The 22,291-nt window shown below is 39.3% G+C and overlaps 1 protein-coding gene across 1 annotated transcript; it reads left to right on the top strand.

The window, feature by feature from the left end:
- The first annotated feature begins 51 nt into the window (after positions 1 to 51).
- ATP6V0B (ATPase H+ transporting V0 subunit b) lies at positions 52 to 16,586 on the top strand. The gene is made up of 8 exons (XM_063297783.1): positions 52 to 178; positions 8,287 to 8,335; positions 10,060 to 10,143; positions 10,646 to 10,723; positions 12,070 to 12,139; positions 13,987 to 14,038; positions 14,836 to 15,026; positions 16,012 to 16,586. Exons 1-8 carry the CDS (start codon positions 112 to 114, stop codon positions 16,036 to 16,038), a joined length of 618 nt encoding a protein of 205 aa, XP_063153853.1. The 5' UTR covers positions 52 to 111; the 3' UTR covers positions 16,039 to 16,586.
- The last annotated feature ends 5,705 nt before the right edge of the window (positions 16,587 to 22,291 follow it).

Raw genomic sequence — 22,291 nt, forward strand, 5'->3', positions numbered from 1 at the left:
CTCCTTGAATCCGGTCACGTGGCGTGGGGTCTGTCTGTCAGTTAGTCAGTCAGTCGGAGGATCAGCTGGTTCTTGGTCGGGTGCAGTCCGTGTTCAGGGCTTGTCTCCGCCATGTCCGGGCTCGGGTTGCTGTATTCGGGGCTGGGGCTGAGCGCGGCCGCCGCCATCACCGGCATCGGTTAGTGATTGAATCGAGAGACCCCACGGTTGCTGTGGGGGGCGCCTGCCCCCCTTGCCCGCTTCTTACTCCTCCCCCCTTTTTTTTTTTTAATGTCGGAGCGTGTGCGCGTAGTGTGAGGTCTCTGATTCTGGACCGCTGGCGACTAGAGAGTGGGTTTCGGAGTGGCCTGGAGGAGAGGCTAACTTCTGCTTCTTCCGCGACGCTACCTGGCATCCCGGCCGCCTGTCAAAATGCTATCGGGAATCAGAGTGAGGAAAAGCTGTAGCTCTGCGGCGCAGTGGGTGGGTGTAGGCGAGCATAGTATCCTTTGGTCGAAAGGAGTCTCTAAACCTGAGTACAGACCTGAATATGGTTCGGTTCTCTTTGACGCTTATCTTTTGTCGACAAGAAGAGTTTTATTAGGAAGATACACGTGTGCATGCTTCTTTGCCTTTCCATCTCATGCCGTCCTCCGTATTTTAGAAACTGCTGCTGGATGGAGATAGCAAAAATAGACACCTAAAAGTTGTTTCCTTGTGTAATGAACCCAGCTGATTTCTGGTTAAGTGGGGAAAATAGAGTTTTCTTAGTGGCTTTGAGGTGCTGATTTTGACATGATTCTGAATGTCTCTGGGTGCCAAAGAGTATAGCAGAATGAAAGGAAAGCAATAATCCCCTGAAGTACGGTTCTTTATGCTGCTTAATCTGGTTTTAAGTTAGAACAAAGTATCTCTAGAGGAGTGTAATCAGGGAAAGGAAAGGTTAATGGAAGAACATTCAACTGTTTCATCCTAGTTACCTTTGGTTTAAAATCAATATGAAATGTTGACTAGCAGTGTAAGTATTGTTTATATGTAGACAGGGATGGTTGTTTTTTCATCTCTTGGTTGAGGTAGGGCGTGAAGATGTGTTCAGGGAAGTCTGAAGCTTGTGTTTCAGATGAGAGTATATCCATATTTTTTGTCCTATATAGTTATTTAATATTCAGATGTAAAAATTATAGATACTATTTCTGATTAAATAACATTTCCTTCTCATACAAACCAGCAACCAGTTTCCCTGTACCTACCTTTTTTTTTTTCAGTGTTGTACTTCTGGAGAACTTTATCTGAACTGCTGTGGTGTAGAGGGAGGAATTTAAAATATTTCTGACAATATAAAAGTCAAAGTAGACACCATTTAGATAAATGAATGAACAGCCTAACTTCCATGTAGCAACTCCCACATCACATTTTAGCTGATACAAGATTCTTTTGGAGTATGTATAATCCAGATGTTGCTTTTATCTATAATGAGAATTACATGCTGTCATATTTTTATTTAGTTTTATTTAATTCATTAATTTATATGTCTGCCCATCATGCAGATGTGATTCTGGGCAGCTCACAACACATTAAAAACAATAAAAAGGACAATATCAATGAAATATTTTGCTTTCAGGGCAAGAGTTTTTAAAGTCAGGCATATGAAATAGATTCTTTTCCTATCTACTAGACCTGCTGGATTTAATGGTAGATTGAAACCAGTAGGATTAGCACAAGTAACACAATCCAAGAGTGTCAGTTGTACAAAACATTTTTTAAAACCTGGTGCTCATATGCATCTCTCTTAGATAACCCACAGTTCCAGCTGAATGACAGGTTGGAAGCCCAGGTGCATCGGGTGGCTACTGCATTGCTGAACCCTAAGAAGTTTTTCAGAAAACTATTTAATGAAATATAATGTTCAGTTAGTCACTTCGCTAGCAGTTTTCCTGGAACATGACCTGCTTGCTTTGTATCCATTGCCAAAATTTGATTTTTGATCATTGTCATCAAAGTGAGCTTTACACAAATGATTTTGAGTATGGTCCACTCCTCTGGTTGTACACTGAGATCCACCTTGTGGTCAGCCACAGCCTCCACCTCTTCATGGTTAAAACTTGCTTACCACCTCAGCACCATCTCCACATGTGCCAGAGCCTGTTTATGTCACCTCTATCTCCCCATATGCTCCAACAGTCAGCTGAAGCCCACTCATCGCCTCACCCCTACCTTCCTATGTGCCCAAAATCTGGTTTATGAGACTATATCAATGGTGAAAAACTGGTTCATTGAAGTCTACATGTAATAATACAAGTAGCAACAGGCGAACTAAAATTCATAAAATTGAGAATAGTGAACAGGTCTCAACAGCAGTAAGTGTGAGTCCACATGTGCTGTGCTAGACAGAACTATTATGTGGCACCAGCAATGCAAAAACAAAACTGACTAGGAAATGCAATGATAAATATCTAAAAATGGCTTTTCATTAGGCTGGAGAGGCACTTGCCTTTAGTATTCTGAGTTTTGTATTAAAGAACATTCTTAACAAGTTTGTGCTAAGAGTTATTACTAGAACATTGGGTATCTAAATAATTCAAGTGGTAAATAAAATGGAGGAGATGGAAAGGCATATACAAATGCAACTGGAATCATTATCTTATGCTCCCATTCTCAAAAGGGCAAAATATAGGTAGAGAGTACTTGTTTAATTGGATAGGTCCTGCATTTTCCAAATGCTTATTTAATCATCTGTGATTACAGAAAGTTTGAGAAACATTTTTTAATTTTTTTTTTGTAAAAAAACTCCTTTCTTTTGAGGTATGTCAGATTTATCATTGATAAGAGATTCAGAATGAAGGAGAACTTGGTCCATGACAACTGAAGTCTTTTGTCCTTGCCAGAGAAATCTCTGGCGTGTCTCCAGGCTTTAACTTAAGTCTTAACTTCCACACTTCTGCAGGTGATTTGCAAACACCGTACTGGAAAGCCTGCTGTCTAAACTGAATGGTATATATGTTCTGCTGTGTGCCTGTGATCTATTAATAATAGCACTGCTAGATGACTTGAGAGGTCTTTATATCACTGTTGTAGCCCTATGCAAAGTGTGCATAGTAAACTCCATTTCCTTCCTTTAGTTTGTTTTGTCAACAACCTTTGAAGCAGCTCGCCTAGTAAGAATGGTGAACCTGCAACCTGTGATCAATTGGTAGCTTCATCTGGATTAGTTTGGTTGATGTGGTTCAGACTTCATCAGTCAGGATTAAGGAATGACAAACAGCAAACTCAAGTTTGACCTTCTAACTCAACTCTATATTCCTTTAAGGTCATTTTACTAAGTGGGCACAGCTTATTTGGGGAATCGGGATTTCTTATTGGTTCTTGCTGGGAACATCCCCCATGCTTAATATTCTACTCTACTTAATCTTGCTCTATTTCTGTCTTTCTTGAAGATGTTTGCAGCCAAGATTTCCCCTCCTGTCTGCTGTTTCTTGGCTGGCAAGGGAAACTCTTAGTTCCGCTTTCTCATCTGGATGATTTGGGTGGTTTGGGAAGAATAATTTTTTTAGCATGGTTTCCACTTCATATCAAAGGGGAAGTTAGCTTCTTCCTTTTTCAGTTAAACTTGTGCCCTGTAATGGCTTTCTGAATTTCTTGTCTTTTTTCCAGTGAAACTGGAATTAATTGTGATCCTGAAATTGTTTGGGGAAATCCATGCCCCTAAGATGAATCCAGTCCATTAAACTGGATGATTGATATGAAATGGAAAGGGATGTGATAGCCATAAGGTGGCCAGTTAAGTTCTATTCTTTGCTTCAGAAAGTGATGAACTCTTTGAGCAATGGATGCAAAGATAGAAATCCCTTCTAGAGTATATCTGGCTTGCAGGGGGGAAAATGGGAAAAATCTCTGAACTTCTCAGCACTTCTCTCTTTTATTAAAGTAAAATGTAGAAGCACAGCAATATGTTAGGAATTTGTTCAGAAGGCATAGTATGTAACAGTAGCAAACAAACAGTATGGTGTGTTTTAGTAAAATTTATTCATAGTGCTTGGTGTGTTTGTGTAAGAATTGGGCAACTGTTGCTATAGAAAAAATGGTTCTGGCCTCATAGTCACATACCATGTAATTTCTTCCCCTTTTAATATTGACAGTTTCAGCTGCTGCCAAGCTCTATCAGAATGGTATGCACAGTACACCATCCCTTAAGCTCTCAGAGTAGAGAGGTGCAGATGTTATATTATGATATGCCCCCATGTACAGAGTTTTACATGATTTCAAAACCTAATGCACTATATAAAGTGCAAAGCTCTGCAAATTCAATTCCTGGTAGAGGGTTTGAACCCCATAGGATATCACCTGGCTACCTGCAACTAGGTGAAAGGTCCCCTGTGCGAGCACCGAGTCATGTCTGACCCTTTTGGGGGGATGCCGCTTTTGCGACATTTTCTTGGCAGACCAGCAGAAGCTGGATTCTCGGGTAGCCGGCTCGGGTCGACTCAGCCTTCCATCCTTCCGAGGTTGGTAAAATGAGTACCCAGCTTGCTGGGGATGGTGACGACTGGGGAAGGCAATGGCAAACCACCCCACTATAGTCTGCCAAGAAAATGTCGCAAAAGTGGCGTCCCCCCAAAGGATCAGACATGACTCCGTGCTCGCACAGGGGACCTTTCACCTTCACCTGCAACTAAGGAGACCCAGTAAGGATGAAACCAGTCATGTGGTACCTCCTGGTGGTCAATGTAACTTTTACTACCAAATTACTATTTTATCCTTTCACCACACTTTACCAGTACAGTTAGGTTTGGTGGCTTAAGAGAAAGACTTTTCAGCTATCACTCAGCAAGAAAACAATTTAAAAAAACCCCAACATCTACACAGGATTGGAAACTTCATTTTGCAATTTGCTCCATTCTTTCTTAATAACAGAAGAGAAACAGTGCCCTCCAGCATTCATATTTACCCATAAGATTTCATATGATGTGTAAATATGGGAAAGCTGTTGTTCAGCTCTGCTGTGTGCTCCTTCTAATTTTCATTCCTGTGTCTCTTTATGCAGAGTTTACTCTGCCAGTTTAAAATGCACATGTCTTCTGAATAATGTCTTTTTTGTGGCTGATGATACAGATGTTTTTCTTTCCTGTAGAGTCTTTAAATATACTACAACAACTTATTTTAGTAAGCTTCTTTGGGAGTTAGCAAGGCTAATATAGCTTCTTGGGCATCGCCAGAGATGATTTATGTTTTATACTCAGACAAAATATGGCCAAATAATTGTGCCATATTCAAGAAAATGATAGTTGAGCAAAAAAAGAAAAAGTGAACCACGAGTGTGTATTTAGTATGTGAAGAGAGGACTTTGGAGTAGAATTCTGTCTTGCTAATTTAGTGGTCTGTCAGAGAGAATACAAAAATATTGCAGAAGGTCTTCAACATCTAGAAATACTGATGCTTCCATTATTGATTTGATTGGTAGGCTGTTGATTTAATTGGTAGGCTGTTGCAAATTTGAAAAATATTGCATACTGTAGATTAGATGTTATAAATAGACCTGATCAGAAAAATTAGACTGTGAAAGAAATTACTTGCTTCAGAAACTAGACATTTTCAGTTATGTGGTTAAAGAGGAATTTAATTGGGCTCCCTGTGTTCAAACCTTCTAACAGTTGCTAGTTTGATAGTCCCAGGACCTTTCTTGGTAGTTCAGGTGTATAGACACCTGAGTGCTAGTTGTGGTTAGTAATTTAAATCTGATAATTGACAGGGAAAGCTTTAGCATAATCTGTGATAGGATTAATCATTTCTTAAACTGCTGACAACATAAAAAACTAGGAAGAACTTCTAGAATGGTGCCAGGCTGTATCGTGTGATTCCACTGAAGCGTTAATGACATTATTGGGAGGAGGGAAGCACAGTTCCATATTTCTGTGCAAAACCTGAATTTTTTAGTAACTACAAAAGAGTCACTAGTTTTTATTAGTTGAGCATGAGTATACCTATACCTATACCTAGTAGCCTGCAATCTATACTCATAGATTGCAAACTACTAGAAAGAAAAAAAATGTTGACCTCTGACTTCTTGCCAAATGGGTACCAATTCTCAAGCAGCATGTTAAGTTTAGATGAGTAAAGTGTATGGAGTTTGCATGGCTTGAAGCTAAGGCTATCACTTGGAAAAGGTTGTATACCTTTAAAAGGACGTCATTATTTATAGCAATGCAACTGTGACCCTATCCTGCACAGAGACTCCACGTGTTTCTGAATAAACTCTAGGGTTATTGAATGCTAATTCCAGTTTCATGACTTATTTCCTCGCTCTTTTTGTTTTTAGCACATAAAGGGATAATTCTAGTTCTCATATTCTTGCTGGATATGTTGTAGTTTAAATATCTAGGAATAGGAACTGTGCAAACTCTTGTGAATAGACTTGTTATCTATATGCACCAAGATTGCTCTCTGAATAGAAAGATTAAAGTTGAATTAATACATACCTATGTTGTAATGCTATCTCTATTTTGTTTCTCTCTTAAGTAATCTACTGTGGAAACCAATGTAAGCTTTCTTTCCTGGTTCAATAGCTTATTTCTCCTTGTTATTGCAGGGACTCTTGTTAAGCCCTTCCTTTTATCTTTTCTTTCTTTTTTTCTCTTCTCAAATTCTTAGATTCTTTGTGGAAAAAGTCTGTTTGAGACTATTCACAAATGAGATGGAATACTTGTATCCTGTGACTATGTTGTCATATTCTTTTAGAATATCCTGATACATATTTCCCATAAGTGTGTCATTAACTAATTTTGTGAACTGTTCATTTTCTGAAAATTCCACTCTGAGGTTACATATGTGACTTTTTCCCCCAAAGTATAGTGTATGATCTAATATATTTGGTATGCAACTAGTGGTGAACTGATCTATACTTATCCATCCATTTATACATAGAAAATTGAGTAACGCTACTCTAGCTCCTTGAACTAGAGCTCGGTGAAGATGCAGATATCTTGCCATTTGATCTAACCACACAGTGTCTCTATTTATTGAAATAGTCTACACATACTATAAATGAATGAATGAATGAATGAATGAATGAATGAAATTTGCAATATAGTTCACTTTGATACACGTTCCATCATTTCTTTCAGAAGGAGGGTAAACATATACCAGTTTGTTGATATATGTATTTCTGTTTTATGTAATTCAGATGTGTAAAAGAAGTTTGTATGACAGCTGAATTTTTAACATTTAATTTATCACTTCTATTAACATTCCCTAAAATTCTCAAGTTTATTTACAACCCTACCAGTGTGGAAAGAGTCTCCATTATCTTGATGTTACTAAAAATGTTCAATGGACAGTTTATTGAGGTCACAGCTTTTTTGTCATAATATTGTATGCCACTGAATTGCAATTTAATACAAGCACATTAAAATGATAAACTTTTTTTTACATAAAATCAAAAGCATGTATTAATTGATTGATTTCTATTTATTACCTTTATATCCTGGTTTTCATTCATGAACTTAAGACAGTGTCCATAGTGCTTCTTCCTCCTATTTTTTCCCATAATCACATTGTGAAATACATTGGGCTGAGAGAGAGTGACTGACCCAAAGTCACCCAGTGAGCTTCCATGGCTGAAGGTGGACTAAAAGCTGGGTCTCCTTGCTCTGAATCCAACACCTTAACCACTGTACCACATCCAGCATGATTAAAATTGTCCAATGGATATTGTCCTGTGCTCAAAGTGAGCACTTTTTAAAACTTAAATATTTATTAAAATAATGTACATACTTGCCCAACTGTTACCCAGAGAGGTGGTGGGCTTCTTTCCATTAGATACATTCAGGATGAACTTGGACATGTTTCTATTGATGGTTACTTTCTTTGCATTCCTGCATGAAGCAGGAGTTGAACCCAATGCCCAAAATCTTTGATGCTATAATTCTAATTTCTTTCTGTAGGTTAAAACAAAATTTAATCTACATATATTAGTAAGAGTGTATATGCTCTCCTTCCATGACACCTAGAAGTTCACTATAGAAGATGCTTAGAATTTTATGCCTCTTTGGATTGTGTGAGTACAAGAAAAGAGGGAAGTGGAAGTTTTATCATGAAAAGTAATTTCTTATTATGGAGATCTATGGTATAAATTGGAGGAAGATATTTTACAAGAAACCTACACCTTTTTCCTTTTTTCCCTGTGGGGTTTTGATATTATTTGCCTGATCTGAGAATGATGGTGTCAGTGCTGCCAGCTGGTACCATCACAGATCGGGCTTTGAGATGGCAGAGACTAACTTCAGAACATTCAACTTTCCTTTTGTTTTTCAGGAATCTGCTACACAATATTTGACCTGGGCTTTCGTTTTGATGTAGCATGGTAAGATGTCCCTTTTTCTCCAAGCTGGTATTGAAGTAGCAGGGGGGAAAGTGGCTTATGAATGTTCTCCATATTCCACAATGGCTCAGGAAAGGTGCTATGGGGATTAAGAATAATTGGCCAGTGTATCTCACTGTTCTTGGATTATGGATTCCTGAAGATCTGGCAGTGCTCCATTCCAAGGATGAGTAAGCAGGGCTTGGCATGTCTCTATCCACACTGCATTTGTTGACAGCAGAATTGATGGCACTGTTCACTTTTACTAATCAATTCTGCTAATAGCATCATTTTGCCCACTTGTCAATTGGCAGCCATTCCTTTTTCCTTATTATTTACGAATAGCTTGTCCTTATGCTTAGCTAGGTTAGGTTTACAGGCCATTTAGTGCTGGTACCCTATTTGCATGGATAAATTTTCAGTTCTCGCCTCTGAAACTTTTTTACTAAATACATCAAGGATCAGAAAAGAACATACAAAACATAGTAGGATTTGCATTCTTCTTTGGTATTGTTTTGAACGATGAAAATTTGGGATATAAACTTAAATAATTAATAATATAATTAAGAAAAGGGGAAAAGACTAAAGCAAAAAAAAAAAAGGCCTTTGAGAAAATATGTACATGAATACACAGGTAAACTTAAGGAGAATTTTTTAAAATCCACATTCAGTAATTCCACTCCAAAACCTACAGTACTTAATAAATGAAGGTAAACTATCAGGAAAAATTATTATCACAACTAAGAAATGCAGGTCAGATAGGAATAAAATGACCTTTGATTATTTATTTATTCTTCAAATTTCTATCACTGCCATCTCTCCCAAAAGGGGAATTATAAGGTTCTTTAGAGACCTTTGCTGTTAACTTCAGTCAATGCAGTTTCTCTTGTTTTTAAATACTACTGATTCAGAGAAAGATATACTTCAGTTTACCAGTTTTTTGCAATAGCAAATATGGCAGCGAATAGGAATTGAATTAATTTCTTATACTGTATTAATTTATGTCTTTGGAAATACAGAAAGTAAACTAACTGCAGGGTGAATTGCCAAAGATCATTATATAATTTTCTTGATTCCATCAAAAAACTTTTGACCAAAACAAATAGCTACATATGCATTATCAAAATAGAAGTGAATACGTCTCAATTTATTTCCAGCCTCTGACTCTTAGCGCTCCTAAGCTTTTACTAGTCCAGCATTCAGTCCAGTGACTGAATCTTCCTTGCATGCTTAGCAATCCAGGATGGATAGAACTAGGAATCCAGAAGAGCCCTTAGAATATAAGGGCAAGTCTGCAAATCAGTTCCAGAATTAGCAGAAGTGGGAAACAGAATATAATTCTGGATCTGATTTTCAGGTGTCCTGTTAGGTGATGGATCAAACAAGTCCACTGCTTGCTGTATTTCACGGGCTTTTATCTATTACTGACTATGCCAGCTTAGGGTCACTTGACTTCAGCACAACTTTCCTACAATGCTTTTCTGCCTCATTCAGAAGTAGTTCTTTCTAAATATGGTACCAGCCCCCTGCATCTTTACATGAATGAAAAGATATATTTTCTGTGAATTCAAATTGAGTATAATCTGTTATACTCCAGCTACAAATGGGAAGTCTTCTCTCAGTATTTTTAACTAGGACTCCTCCTTTTCCTCTTTTGTGAGAACAGTGATTTCATGTAGTATGATGGGTGGGGCATGTAGTATTTTAAGGTATTCTTCTATATATAGGTTCCTGACTGAGACCTCTCCATACATGTGGTCCAACCTGGGTATTGGGCTATCCATTTCGTTGTCAGTGGTGGGAGCTGCATGGTGAGTAACTTCTTTCTCCATGTCTCTCTCCTCTTCTGGTCACTAGCTGGCAAGTACTGCTGATCTTTGCTTTAGAGTTCACTTACTGGTATTAAAATGGTACATGAAACTAAGTAGCTTCAAATCCAGTTAATATTTGCTGGGAAATTATTGAGAACCCTGGTATTTTAGATTTTTTTTAGATTTTTTATCCCACCTTTATTATTTTTATAAACAACTCAAGGTGGGGAACATACCTAATACTCCTTCCTCCTCCAATTTTCCCCACAACAACAACCTTGTGAGGTGAGTTGGGCTGAGAGAGAGTGACTGGCCCAAAGTTTCCCAGCTGGCTTTCATGCCTAAGGTGGGACTAGAACTCAGAGTGTCCCATAAACAGTTTCATGAATAAATAATTTACCATAGGCATAATCTAAATGAACTATTTGCCATCTAGTGGCACTGTCTCCAAGATCTCTGTGCAACATGGTGAAGTCTGTCCACCTAATCATTCTGTTTTTAGGGGGATTTACATCACTGGATCCAGCATCATTGGCGGTGGTGTCAAAGCACCTAGGATCAAAACCAAAAATTTGGTCAGGTGAGAAGAGCTCTTTTCTCCATTTGTATTACAGACATAGATACCACAAGCTACAAAGGTCCCTTGTCTTTTCAGTTTATTTTCCCCTTGACTTCACAGATAAATTTTCTCCCCTCTAGATGTTTGCTTGTTTTGATAGATAGATAGATAGATAGATAGATAGAGTGTGTGTGTGTGTGTGTGTGTGTGTGTGTGTGTGTGTAAATAAAACTTGAATTTGAGTAAACTCCAGGAGACAGTGAAGGACAGGAAGGCCTGGTGTGCTGTGGTCCATAGGGTCACAAAGAGTCAGCCATGACTTAATGACTGAACAACAACAACAACAACAACAACATATATATAAATATATATATATATATATATATATATATATATATATATATATATATATTCAATCCTGAAATATCTTCTGTATATTATAAAATGATGAGATTGGGGTATGAATATTGACCCAGCAGCTTCAGATAGTGAGCTCCTAGTGAATTGCTACGATTACTTATTTGTTCTCAGTGTATAACATATCCAGAAATTTTGGGCATCTGTCCTTGTTAACAGATGCTTGTAGAAAATACTCAGAATGAACTAAAATATCAGAAAAAGATTGGAGCAAAATCAAAGCAATAAAATGCAAAATGTAGCTCTTCTCTTCAAAATAAAAGAGTGACACTGCTAACTTTTAACTGAATCAGATTGCCACTGCTAATTTGTTCAAGTTCTTATTTCATAGCATGGATCTATGATGAAGAATCTACCATATAGGTTATCATTATGGCTTGAGACTTCTTTGAATATTGTGCTGAAACCCAGAACATTAATTTTTGAACTCTGAAATGAGATAATAATTGAATAAATACAGCAAACTGATAGAGAAAATCAGGTGGAAATAACCTGATATCCAAAATACTTGCTGTCTATCTGTCTTTGTATATCTGATATGATGCTCTATGAAAGGCAAATAAAGGGATTTCATTCACCAAAACAGTCAGATCACTGGGCAGTGTTGCTCTCCAAACAGCAGTGGAATTAAATCATTGGGGTGCTAAATGGAACAAAGCTCTAAAAAAAAAATGTGTTTCAGTGACCCCCCCCTCAACCCCTACCCAAAACCATGATGTAAGCATATATAGGTTGAAGCTGTTAATAGGCTTTTCTGTGGTGCAAAGTCCAGCAGTATAACCTATTGTCATCATGGCGTCTAGGATAGAACCTTAGCATTGGGGCACACAACCTTGGTCTTTTTTTTTTTAAAGAAAAGTAGGGTGTCAAGTAATGATGTAATCTGGGGAAGACAGCCAATTTTCTCTAGCCCCACTTCACAGCTGTTAAACTCTCCTTTCTCCTTGCAGCATAATCTTTTGTGAAGCTGTGGCCATCTATGGAATCATCATGGCTATTGTGATTACCAACATGGCTGAGGTATTCTGTTTTGTGCAAGAGGGATGTATTTCTCTGCTAAAGTTGACTGTATCATTTTCAGATATTTCTGATTTGATGGTAGCCTTGTCCACTTGTTGTCTGAGAAACAAAGAAGGTTACAATATTCCAAACCAAATATTGATCAAGTCAATGAACAGGTTTCTAGTGTTATGCTAAATAGAGGCTAGCTGAGGGTAGCAAACATGCCTCAAGCTTTTAAGGTGACCTCTCTAATCATGAGTGAGTATAAAGGCTTGGCCAGATACTTTTGGAACACTGGGCAGGATTGCCAGGAGAAAGATCAGTGATCTCCACTGAAGAAATACTACTTTTAGGACTGGATTCTCCTCCAAGTAAACGTTAGTACTAGGTCACTAGTCCCAAGAGTTATCAGATGCTAAGATATTAGAAATCCTAAACAGTCTGCAGTCGCCCCATTTTTTTAAGAAATTAGTTTCGATAAATCCTAATCCCAGGTGTGAGACCCTACTTGAGATGTTGAGCTTTGGGGATCAGTTGGGATTGCTGCTACTGTACCAGCCTTCCTGCTGTGTAGCAGCTTCCCTGCCTGTGCTGCTTGATGCTATGTCTGGGTGGTGGAAGTTTCCAGGCTTATGATGCTGGGAGACTTAAACTGCCTTCCCTAGATGAGAATTTGGAAGCAGTGTGGGAGTTCATGGCCACCATGGCAACCATAGACCTGATCCAGCTTTTTGAGGGCCCAACCTAGCTGGGGGTGGGGGCACACATTAGACCTTTTTTTTTGTCTCAGGGGATTGGCAACATGATCTGGAGTTGGGGGATATTGTCTCAGTCCCTTCTCATGGACAGATCATTCTGTTAATCCTGGAGTTTACCATGGATGCTCCCCATCACAGAGAGGCAGGATCTATTTAATCAGTCTGCCCAAGGCACTTAATGGACCCAATAGGATTTCAAAGCGAGTTTGGGGTTGTTCATCAGGCTTTGATGTGTGGCCCAACTGAGGCCTTAGTTGCCACTTGAAATGAGAGGACAATGGCCTTGGATCAGATTGCACCCATCCAAACTCTCTTTGAGTGCAGACCTTGCTGGACCCCTTTGGTTTGCAGAGGGCTTTCAGAGGATGAAATGGCACCTAGAGTGCTGCTGAGGAAGACAAAGTACGACTCTGACCAAACAGAGATAAGAACCTTTATTAAGGCTTATCTCCTGGCAATAAGAGTGGAGAAACAATTTATTTCTCCCCTCTTGTGTCCCTTAAGTGCTGGCGAGCTTCCTGTAGGCTTTTAGGTATAATGCTAGGTGCTGGTTATCACCTATAAAGCCCTACATGGCACAGGACTGGACTATTTGTCTCTGATGGTATCTCCTATTCCATATGCTCTAGTAGGATGGGCTTGTTCTGGGTCCCTTCTTTGAAGCAATGTCATCTGACAAGACCAGGTAGCATGCCTTTTCCATTACAGTGCCTACCCTCTGGAATGATCATCCTACCCACATCCCTGATATATAGTTGACCCTGACCCTGCTGGTCTTTAGAAAGGCAAAAAGAACCTGGTTCTTTCCATGGGTGTTGCAGCCAGGATGATTGGAGTTCCTGCCTGGATGGGTGTAAGGTAAATTTGGGTTCCCGACCACCTATTAATTCCTGTTGTTTTTAACCATATTGGTTTGTTGTCTGCTCATTGTACACCATCCAGGGTTGTAGCTGTTTGAATTGGGCAGCCATATAAATTTCTTAAAATAAATATATAAAGCAGATAAATAATCTGCATACTTGTAAGTTTTTAGCTGTTCTTAATTGCTATTTCTAATCTGTTTGGAAAGGGGTTTTTGTTTCATGAAATGCTTCCTTTTTCTTGCAGCAATTTAGTGGCAGAACTCCTGAGGAAATTGGTTCTCGGAACTATCATGCAGGTAGGCTGTTTGTAGGGATAGGAAAAAGCAGATGGAGCTGCTCTTACCTTTGTAGGAGCATCGTGGGTTCCTGGTTATGTAAGAAATGCCATCTCCAAGTCAGGCTATTATCTATAAAAGTATAGAAAACATGGCATCTTACCTAATGCATTGACTATAGCTGTGATAACCTATATTTTTACTAGTTTCTTTTTAAATTGTGGGAGGTATAATAAAATGATTTTATGGAGAGCATCACATTTCTCACTCTGGTCTATGTTAGTCTTCAGGATTTCAAATCAGCATCTTTTCCAGCCTTATAAGGGATTGAATCTGGAAAAGCCACTATGAAAAGCATGTCCTTTATCACTAAATTCTGGCCTTTCCTTAGCTGGATTATATCTTTACACAAACAATGCAGAAGTTTTATCCTTCTAAGTTTTCAAACAATTTGTATGCAACCAGCAAGGCACATATGGATTCTACCAGCTGACTTTCCCCTGTCCTGGCTTTGCAAAGGTCCTTTCTCATTATCCCATGCAGCAGTAGCAATTTCTAAGGCACCAGTCCTTTTTCTGGAGTGGGGGCGTATCACTGGAGAGATCAGCACAAATGTGTGCTGTGTTTGTGTGGTTTCCAATGGCCAAGCTAGCGGTATTGTTCTTATGGCAAGCCTCAGAGGCAAGGTTTTCAGATACGGGCTGGACTAAGATAATATTTTTACTCCTTTGTTCTCAAGGAAAAGTCCTGAAGGCTTGACAGTAATTTGAAAGTGCCATTGGTTGCTGCCCATTCCTAATACAATTTTCCCTATATAGGTTTCTCCATGTTTGGGGCAGGGTTGACTGTAGGACTTTCCAACCTCTTCTGTGGTGTATGTGTGGGCATTGTGGGGAGTGGTGCTGCACTAGCAGATGCCCAGAATGCCAGCCTCTTTGTCAAGATCCTAATTGTGGAAATCTTTGGCAGTGCCATTGGACTCTTTGGAGTCATCGTAGCAATCCTGCAGGTAAGCCTCTCTTGTTTTTCTCCCCATGAGATATCTGCTCATTGTAACTTTTCCCATTTCCAGTTCTTGGATAGAAGCAAAAAGTTATTTTTCAACAAAGTCCTGAGAACAATTCCCTGTTCTCCTGACACCAGGCAGTCATATTAATACTGTAATCTTAGGACTGCCTGAGGACTGATAGTTCTCAGTATTTGAACTGTTATGTTAAGAGGAAAGGATCAATTCCCCATGTTTCTCTGAATTTAGGGGCACCTACAGGCAGCCCAACTTCAAAGTTGGAAAGAGGCAAGAAATTAACTTTCCAGTATATTTTCCTAAGATTGTATGGCTTCATCCCATTTTCTTGATGGAGAGTCTTCAATTTGCATCAGACCACTGATCTGAATGTTTCATTCCATCCTCCTGTGCTTTTTTCCTGGTGCTCCTTACTCTCATCCAAGACTGCTGTGTTTTCTCAGCATTTTACAGATAGATCTGAGGTATTTGTTCTAAGAAAGCCCACAGTACTGCACATAAACAAATCTCTGTTGCTTGATGATATGTGAGAAAATATGATAGCCATAACTGCCATGGCAGTCACTAAGAAAGGGAAGAAGCAGAATAGTTAAATCACTCAGAACATAAGTCATGGGGCTGAGGGGAGCTTTCCTTCAGCAACTTAATCAACTCTGGAATCGTATTTAAGGAATAGGGTTAGAGAGGATGTTGTTATGTTATGGTCCTTTGAGTCAACTCTGATTCCTGGGGACCATGTAAGGTTTCTTGGCAGCATTTTCAGAAGCAGTTCGCGATGCCTTCTTTCCCAGACTGAGAGAGAGTGACTGGTCCAAAGTCCCCAGCTGGCTCCAAGTCTACGGGAGGACTGGTACTCAGGCTTCCCTGCTCCTAGCCCAACACCTTAACCACTAGACAAAACTGGCGTAGCAGTGTGTAATCAATGAAGCATGGAGTTTTCCTGATCTTTTGCCTTTCTTGTATTTTGCAGACATCTAAAGTGAATATGGGTGACTAAACCCTTTGCCAACTGCAGATCCTGTACATATTTATTTAATGTCTCCTGTTGGCCTGGGAGCTTGATGTATAAAGTTCTTCCTGTGATCTTCACCTACTTGGCCATGGACAAACCTGATAAATTGATGTGTGTTTGTGAGAATTGATCCTTCTCTTCCCCTGCCCTTTTCCTGCTCTATTTTTCCAGAAGGAAGGGGCCGGACACCTTGCTGGAAGGAGCCTTAGGTGTTCTAGCCTGTGCACTGTCTGCGGCAGTCACTGCCCGTTATAATGCAGTGCTCTACGGAAGAATATTGTTCTTGTCCCAATAGCTGCCCTTCTTGTGTGCTCCCCGCTCTGTGCCCCAGTTATTATTCTGGCTTTGGTGGCCAATTTTTGACCCTGAATGATGGGTGGCGCTGGCTGAGCTCTTGGCCTTGGAGGCTGTGGAAAGTGCCCCTCCTAGACACACCTCCATATGAAGGGACACATAAAAATGAACAGTGTGATTTTTTGGAGTTCTCTGAAGCATCACAAATGATTGGTTATTAAAATTAATGATGATGAAAATGTCTTGTTTTGTGATTAATAGTAAGTATTAAATATTCCACTTGAACTATGGTCGGTGAAGGATCTGTGCTACGTCAGTTGCAGTTTCAAATGCTGCATTAAAAGCAAAGTCAAAGTGATTTTTCAGAGGAAGCCTTAGAAGCTAGTTTTCTAAGATGCTTGGTACTATATCATGCCTTTTTTAATTTACTTATTTCATTTTATTTTTAAAAAATTATAATTTGCCCCAATCTCCAGATTCTGGGCAGTGTGTATTATTAATTATTTACAAAAACAAAACACATCAGCTCATACCACCAGTAAAACTACCCATCAATGTAATAAATGCAAAAAGATGGCAGCAACTATCTAGAGTTCAGCTTTAAAGTCCTGGGGAAAAGAGAGGTTTTGAAAGCTGCTTCTGAAAGCCAGAATAAGGGAGCCAAGCAAATCTCTGGAGACGGCATGTTCTGTTACGCTGGAGCTTCCACCAAGAAGGCCTGCTTTTTTGCCATGGACCTCTTGTCTCTCGGCGGTGGGTGGGGGAGAGAAGAGGTGAACCCCCAGCAGGCCTTCCCTTGATCTGACAGGACAAGCAGAATCATTCTGGAGAAAGCTGAGCTCATTCCGTGCCACCCAAAACTTTGAATTGAACCTGGACACCTCCTGGTAATCAGTGCAGCAACCATAAAATAGGTGTTATTTCGCAGCAGCAGGCTCTAACCTCTACAGCTGTAGCATTTTGCATCAATTATAGCATCTAAGGCAGCCTCATGTAGAGTTCATTGCAATACTGTAGTCCAGTCAAGTGGTGACAATCACTCTCACTAATGCCTTCTGATCCAGGTCAGGCCATTACTGGTGCCTCAGCTGCTGCTGGGCAAAGCCTCGGAGCCATGGCCTCCACCTGCTGTTAAAACAGGAGCTGTGAGTCGAGAAGAACTCCCAAATCATAGACCCTTCCTTCAGAGGTGGCATGAGCCCATTTCATTCTTGAAACTGAAGTTTCGCGGAAGCTAAGAAGTTTATGGATGTTCAGCAATTTTAACCTGTTAGGGTTTAGTCCAAGCTTGTTTCTCCATTTCTAATCCTTAACAGTCTTCCACAGCATGTCTGGGTTGGCCTGAAATGGTGATATACAATTGATATCACCAGTATAATTATTAATTATCTCTCCCCATTCATATGGGGTACAGGACCAAGCCCTGTGGCATCTCATGTGCAGCAAGGCTTGATTGCTGTTTCTGCATGACTACTGACCTAAACTCATTCAATAGAAATGGAACGACTATAAAAAAGTGCCCCCAGCAGTAAGATAATAGGGTCAACAGTACTGAATGCTGCTGAGAGGTCTAATAGGACCAGGAATGGCACACACGTGCACGCCCATCCAGGTCCTGGTAAAAGTCCACCCATCAGAGTGACCAGTGTTGTTTCCACTCCCCTGGCTAGGTCTGAATCCTGACTGAAAAAGGCCCAAATAATCTGCCTTCTCTAACATCTGTAGCAGATTCCCCTTCCACCAAAAGAGAAGGGTGCAGACAGTATGGAAGTTGTCCAGTAGGACTTGCTTGAGTGCTGGCCTTTCCAAGCGAGGGTGAATTGTAGCCTCCTTGAAACAGGCAGTACCTCCCCTCCTTCAAAGAAGCATTAATCATCTCCTAAATCCAGCCTCTCATACCCAGCTGTCTGAGGATCTAACTCATAGGTGGCAGACCTCATACTACAGAGCACCTTATCCATATCCTCAGGTTCTACAAGTTCAAAGAATTCCAGGTAACATTGGAAGACATTGCCCCACTCACCTTATCCTAAGTGAATGTATGTGACTATATCTGCAAAGAAACTTACAAAAACATCACAGCCCCTGCAGATGTTTTGTCCCTCCCATCCTTCTCCAAAATGGCTCAGTTCATCCTGACAGGGCTGCTGGTAGGAATCTGAAGATGCCATAAATACAGAAAAGTATACATACCTCACTATTCGTATCATCACTGGCAGGCCCAAACATGGAATCATACCAGTGCTCGGTTGCATTTACTTCTCGTCTTATAAAACTATTGCTGTGGCATCTTCACTTGTTTTATCTCCCATAGCACCCTGGGAACCAGGGTGCCAGTCCAGATTGGCAACTATAAAGAGGCCTTACAGGGACCATCTTGTCCAAAAGCTTAGGTCTCCCCTTAGGCTAGAGATCAATCAGCTTGAGGCAGAGCTACCCATCAAATTGTGTAATGGTATGTGGGAAAGACCTTGGTAGATGGGGCAAAGAGTTGCTGCCTAGGGAACAGTCAGATAAGAGACAGCACAGCCGCAGCTGCACAGTGGGCTGAGCAAGAGGCTCAGAAGGGACCCTAAGTTCTCAGGCTGTAAAGGTGATGGCAGGAGAATTGTACTTTCAGACTTGCAAGATTCTATTAATGTAGCTTTAAAATAAAGTAGAATTAATTTATCTGGTTGTGTTTCCTGTCTGGTCTACCTGGTAAGGCTGACAAATTGTCAGGAAATTCTCCTTTTAATAGATTCACTACCCCCACAACCTGCAATTTGATCAGAAAATGATCTGACTGTAGTAAATGATAGATAATGACATCTTTCATATCCAGATCACAGCTCATAGTTTCTAAAGTAAAAGCTAGGTCTGGTGTGTGCCCCTTCTTGGGAGTTGGGGCCAAGATTAACTGTAACAAGCCCATGATTGCTATGGAAGCCATGAAATCCCAACCTATCCCAGTAAACAAGAGTTGAAGTTAATTACCTTTACCAGCTTCAGGAACCTTTATGATTTATGCACCTGACTTTTTGATCTTACGTCATACATTTTACACATGAACACACACAGAGTCCATAAAAAAGAACTGAACTGGGGAAAAAAAGCCCTAGAAACCAGCTATTACCAAAGGAGACAAAAATGTATGGGAGGAAAGATCTAGTAGGTTAAGCCCTTTGCTATCAGTACTAATCCTATGTATTTTTTTAACTGAAGTTTTTAAAGAATATAGAAAAGAAACCAAGCTGTTCTCCTTTACTTCCCTTTAGAAAATGTGGAAAGCTCTGCTGGGTTCAGCTCTTTTGAAAAGAGAGAAAGAGAGCAATGTTTACATTCCTACAGAAAGATAAAAAGTGCACCAGGCTGTTAATACTACCTCTTCCTGGTTGCACAGTGACCTGGCTCAAGATTTCTTGAAACAATTAAAACTGTATAGACAGTCTCTTTTCCAAGTTCATGAGCAAAAATACTTAAAAGTCTTCTGCTTCTGTTTATTCTGAAAGAGAAAGAAAATAGTCCTTTGGGGATTCCTTGCCATCTTTCAAAGGCATAAGCTGGTCACCAATATACTGATTCTAGAGAAAGATTGAATCCATTTAACTTAAAAGAGACAGGACTGGCTTTTAATCCCACTTCTTGATGATTTAGTTGTCAAACTACTAACTAAGCTAGGTGTCAAGTTGTGGATATAAAAGACATCAAAGGCTAATGAATTTAATCTTTATGCTGGTGCAACCCTGATGCTGCTCTCTCTGAAGCTGACTAAAATTGATTTATTACTTCTCTGCCTGTGTAACTAATTGGGTGACAATAATATTGGTGCAGGGAGAATGGAAAGGAGGCCTCACTTTATTAAATGGCAGATCAAGAATGCCCCCACAGTTCAGATGCTTACCTATTTTGATTACTAGATATTGATAATATTTGTAAGCTTAACCAGATTTAGTTACAGATCTGATCGCAAATAGGTATTCCCACGTACCTTTTTGCCTTCAACTCTAAAGTGCTGCACAAGATTTGACTTTCACATGATCATTCACATGAGCCTCCATATTTTTTTTTTATATTTCATTCTATTTATTCAGATACATGGATGATGGTTATTGTTAGAAAATATAACCTTGTTTGGGACTTTCATTGAGGATTCATGGTGAACTAGACTTTGCTGAAGGAGCGGGGACAGCATTATGATGCACATTGTGACCAGATGGTGAATTTTGGCTGGTGAAGCCTCTCTGGAAAAAGGACAGATTGTATTCCGGACAGCTCCTCCTCATGAGTAGACTGCAGGAAACAGGTTTTTGTGGTTGATTTGTGAGTCAAGCGGCTGGAGTTGAGGGATTTCCATCAAGCTCATAGCTGTAACATCACCTATATGGACATAAGGTTTGCCGAGCCTCATTTCTTAATCACTTTTGTAGATTGATTATCAATTGCTTTTCAACTATTAAGAACATTTGGAGTGACAAGTTTTACAGCACTGTGTGAGTTTCCTTCAATCCTTAGAAAAGAAGATTTAAATACAAGTTTCAGGACTTTAAAAAATTCTTTTTCTGGAATAAACAGCAAAATGGAGATTAGAACATAGATTTTAGAAAATTACAAACAGACTAAGGGTCCAGATGGATTTGAAATAAGATTTTGAAATTAATTATAGGAATCCTACCCATGGGAAAATGCTGTTGTTTTGAATTCTTAAAAAAAACAACATGATAGGATGGAACTTTGAAGGTTGGACACTAGAGGGAACTAGAAGAAACTAAAGATTATAATTAAAGGAGAAGAATACTTGAATTTGACTTACTAATGCAGAATGGAGCAAAAATACTTTAACATTGGATGTACTGAAGGATATTTGTGAACAATGGACCCAGAAGTTACATTTAAGAGTTTCTGCCATTCAGATAGACTATGTTTAAAAGATGTTATGGAAAAGGAACAAGTTTGACCGGACAAGACTGAGACTGATCTGAAAGTGGATTTTAAAATGTGAGGCTACAAGAATGATATGGAAAAAGGTACTACATTGGATATACAAATGAAACTGGCTGATGACTTCATAGTTAAAAGGGATATATAAATAACAAACCAAAAGAGTGATCTGGATAACTTTCCTATGTTGGATTTACAAAAGAGTTAAAGGTTTGAAGAATTTTATAAGAGACAAAGAAAAAAGAAAAGAAATCAAGTTCTAGGACATTATTTGAAGAGACTGAAGATCGAGATTGTTAAAAGTAAAAGGAAGGAATATAAAGTTGGTTTATTTGATCAAGGTTAAAATAGATCTGTTGTTATCTCTGGTAACCCTTAATGGAGTTTTGCTGACCAGGACTGAATGATGAGGCTTTAAGGATTTGTTTACAGATAAGAGATGAGATATGAGAAGAAGAGATCATTTGTTGTATTTTAGGAGGTGATAAGTTACTAAAATTGTTTATACCTGTCGTGATGAAGGGAGAAGTAATTTCTTTCTTTCTTTTCTTTTTCTTTCTTTCTTTTATCCATTCAATTGTGTCTGCTTCTCAGAGACTGCCTGGACAAGTCCCTGCAGTTTTCTTGGCAAGGTATTTTCAGAAGTGGTTTGCCATTGCCTCCTTCCTAGGGCTGAGAGAAAATGACTGGCCCAAGGTCACCCAGCAGACTTTGTGCCTAAGGCAGGGCTAGAACTCATGACCTCCTGGTTCCTAGCCTAGTGCCTTAACCACTTACTATATTCTTATTTTTTCTTTTCTGTTTTTCTTTCTATTTTTTCTTCTTTTCTGCACTTTCTATTTTTTTCTTCTTTTCTTTTTTTGTCTGTTTTAGTTTTTTATCTTTTTAATTGTAATGTTGTTTAAAAACTAATTTTTTTGAAGGAAAAAGAAAATATAATCTTGTTTGACTAGATAGTTCATGCCCTATTTTCATATATGAGATTTTTGTAACCATGGCACTATTTCCATCTGGCAAACTACAG

The sequence above is a fragment of the Candoia aspera genome, chromosome 3 (genome assembly GCF_035149785.1).
Source record: "Candoia aspera isolate rCanAsp1 chromosome 3, rCanAsp1.hap2, whole genome shotgun sequence".
Taxonomy (NCBI): domain Eukaryota; kingdom Metazoa; phylum Chordata; class Lepidosauria; order Squamata; family Boidae; genus Candoia; species Candoia aspera.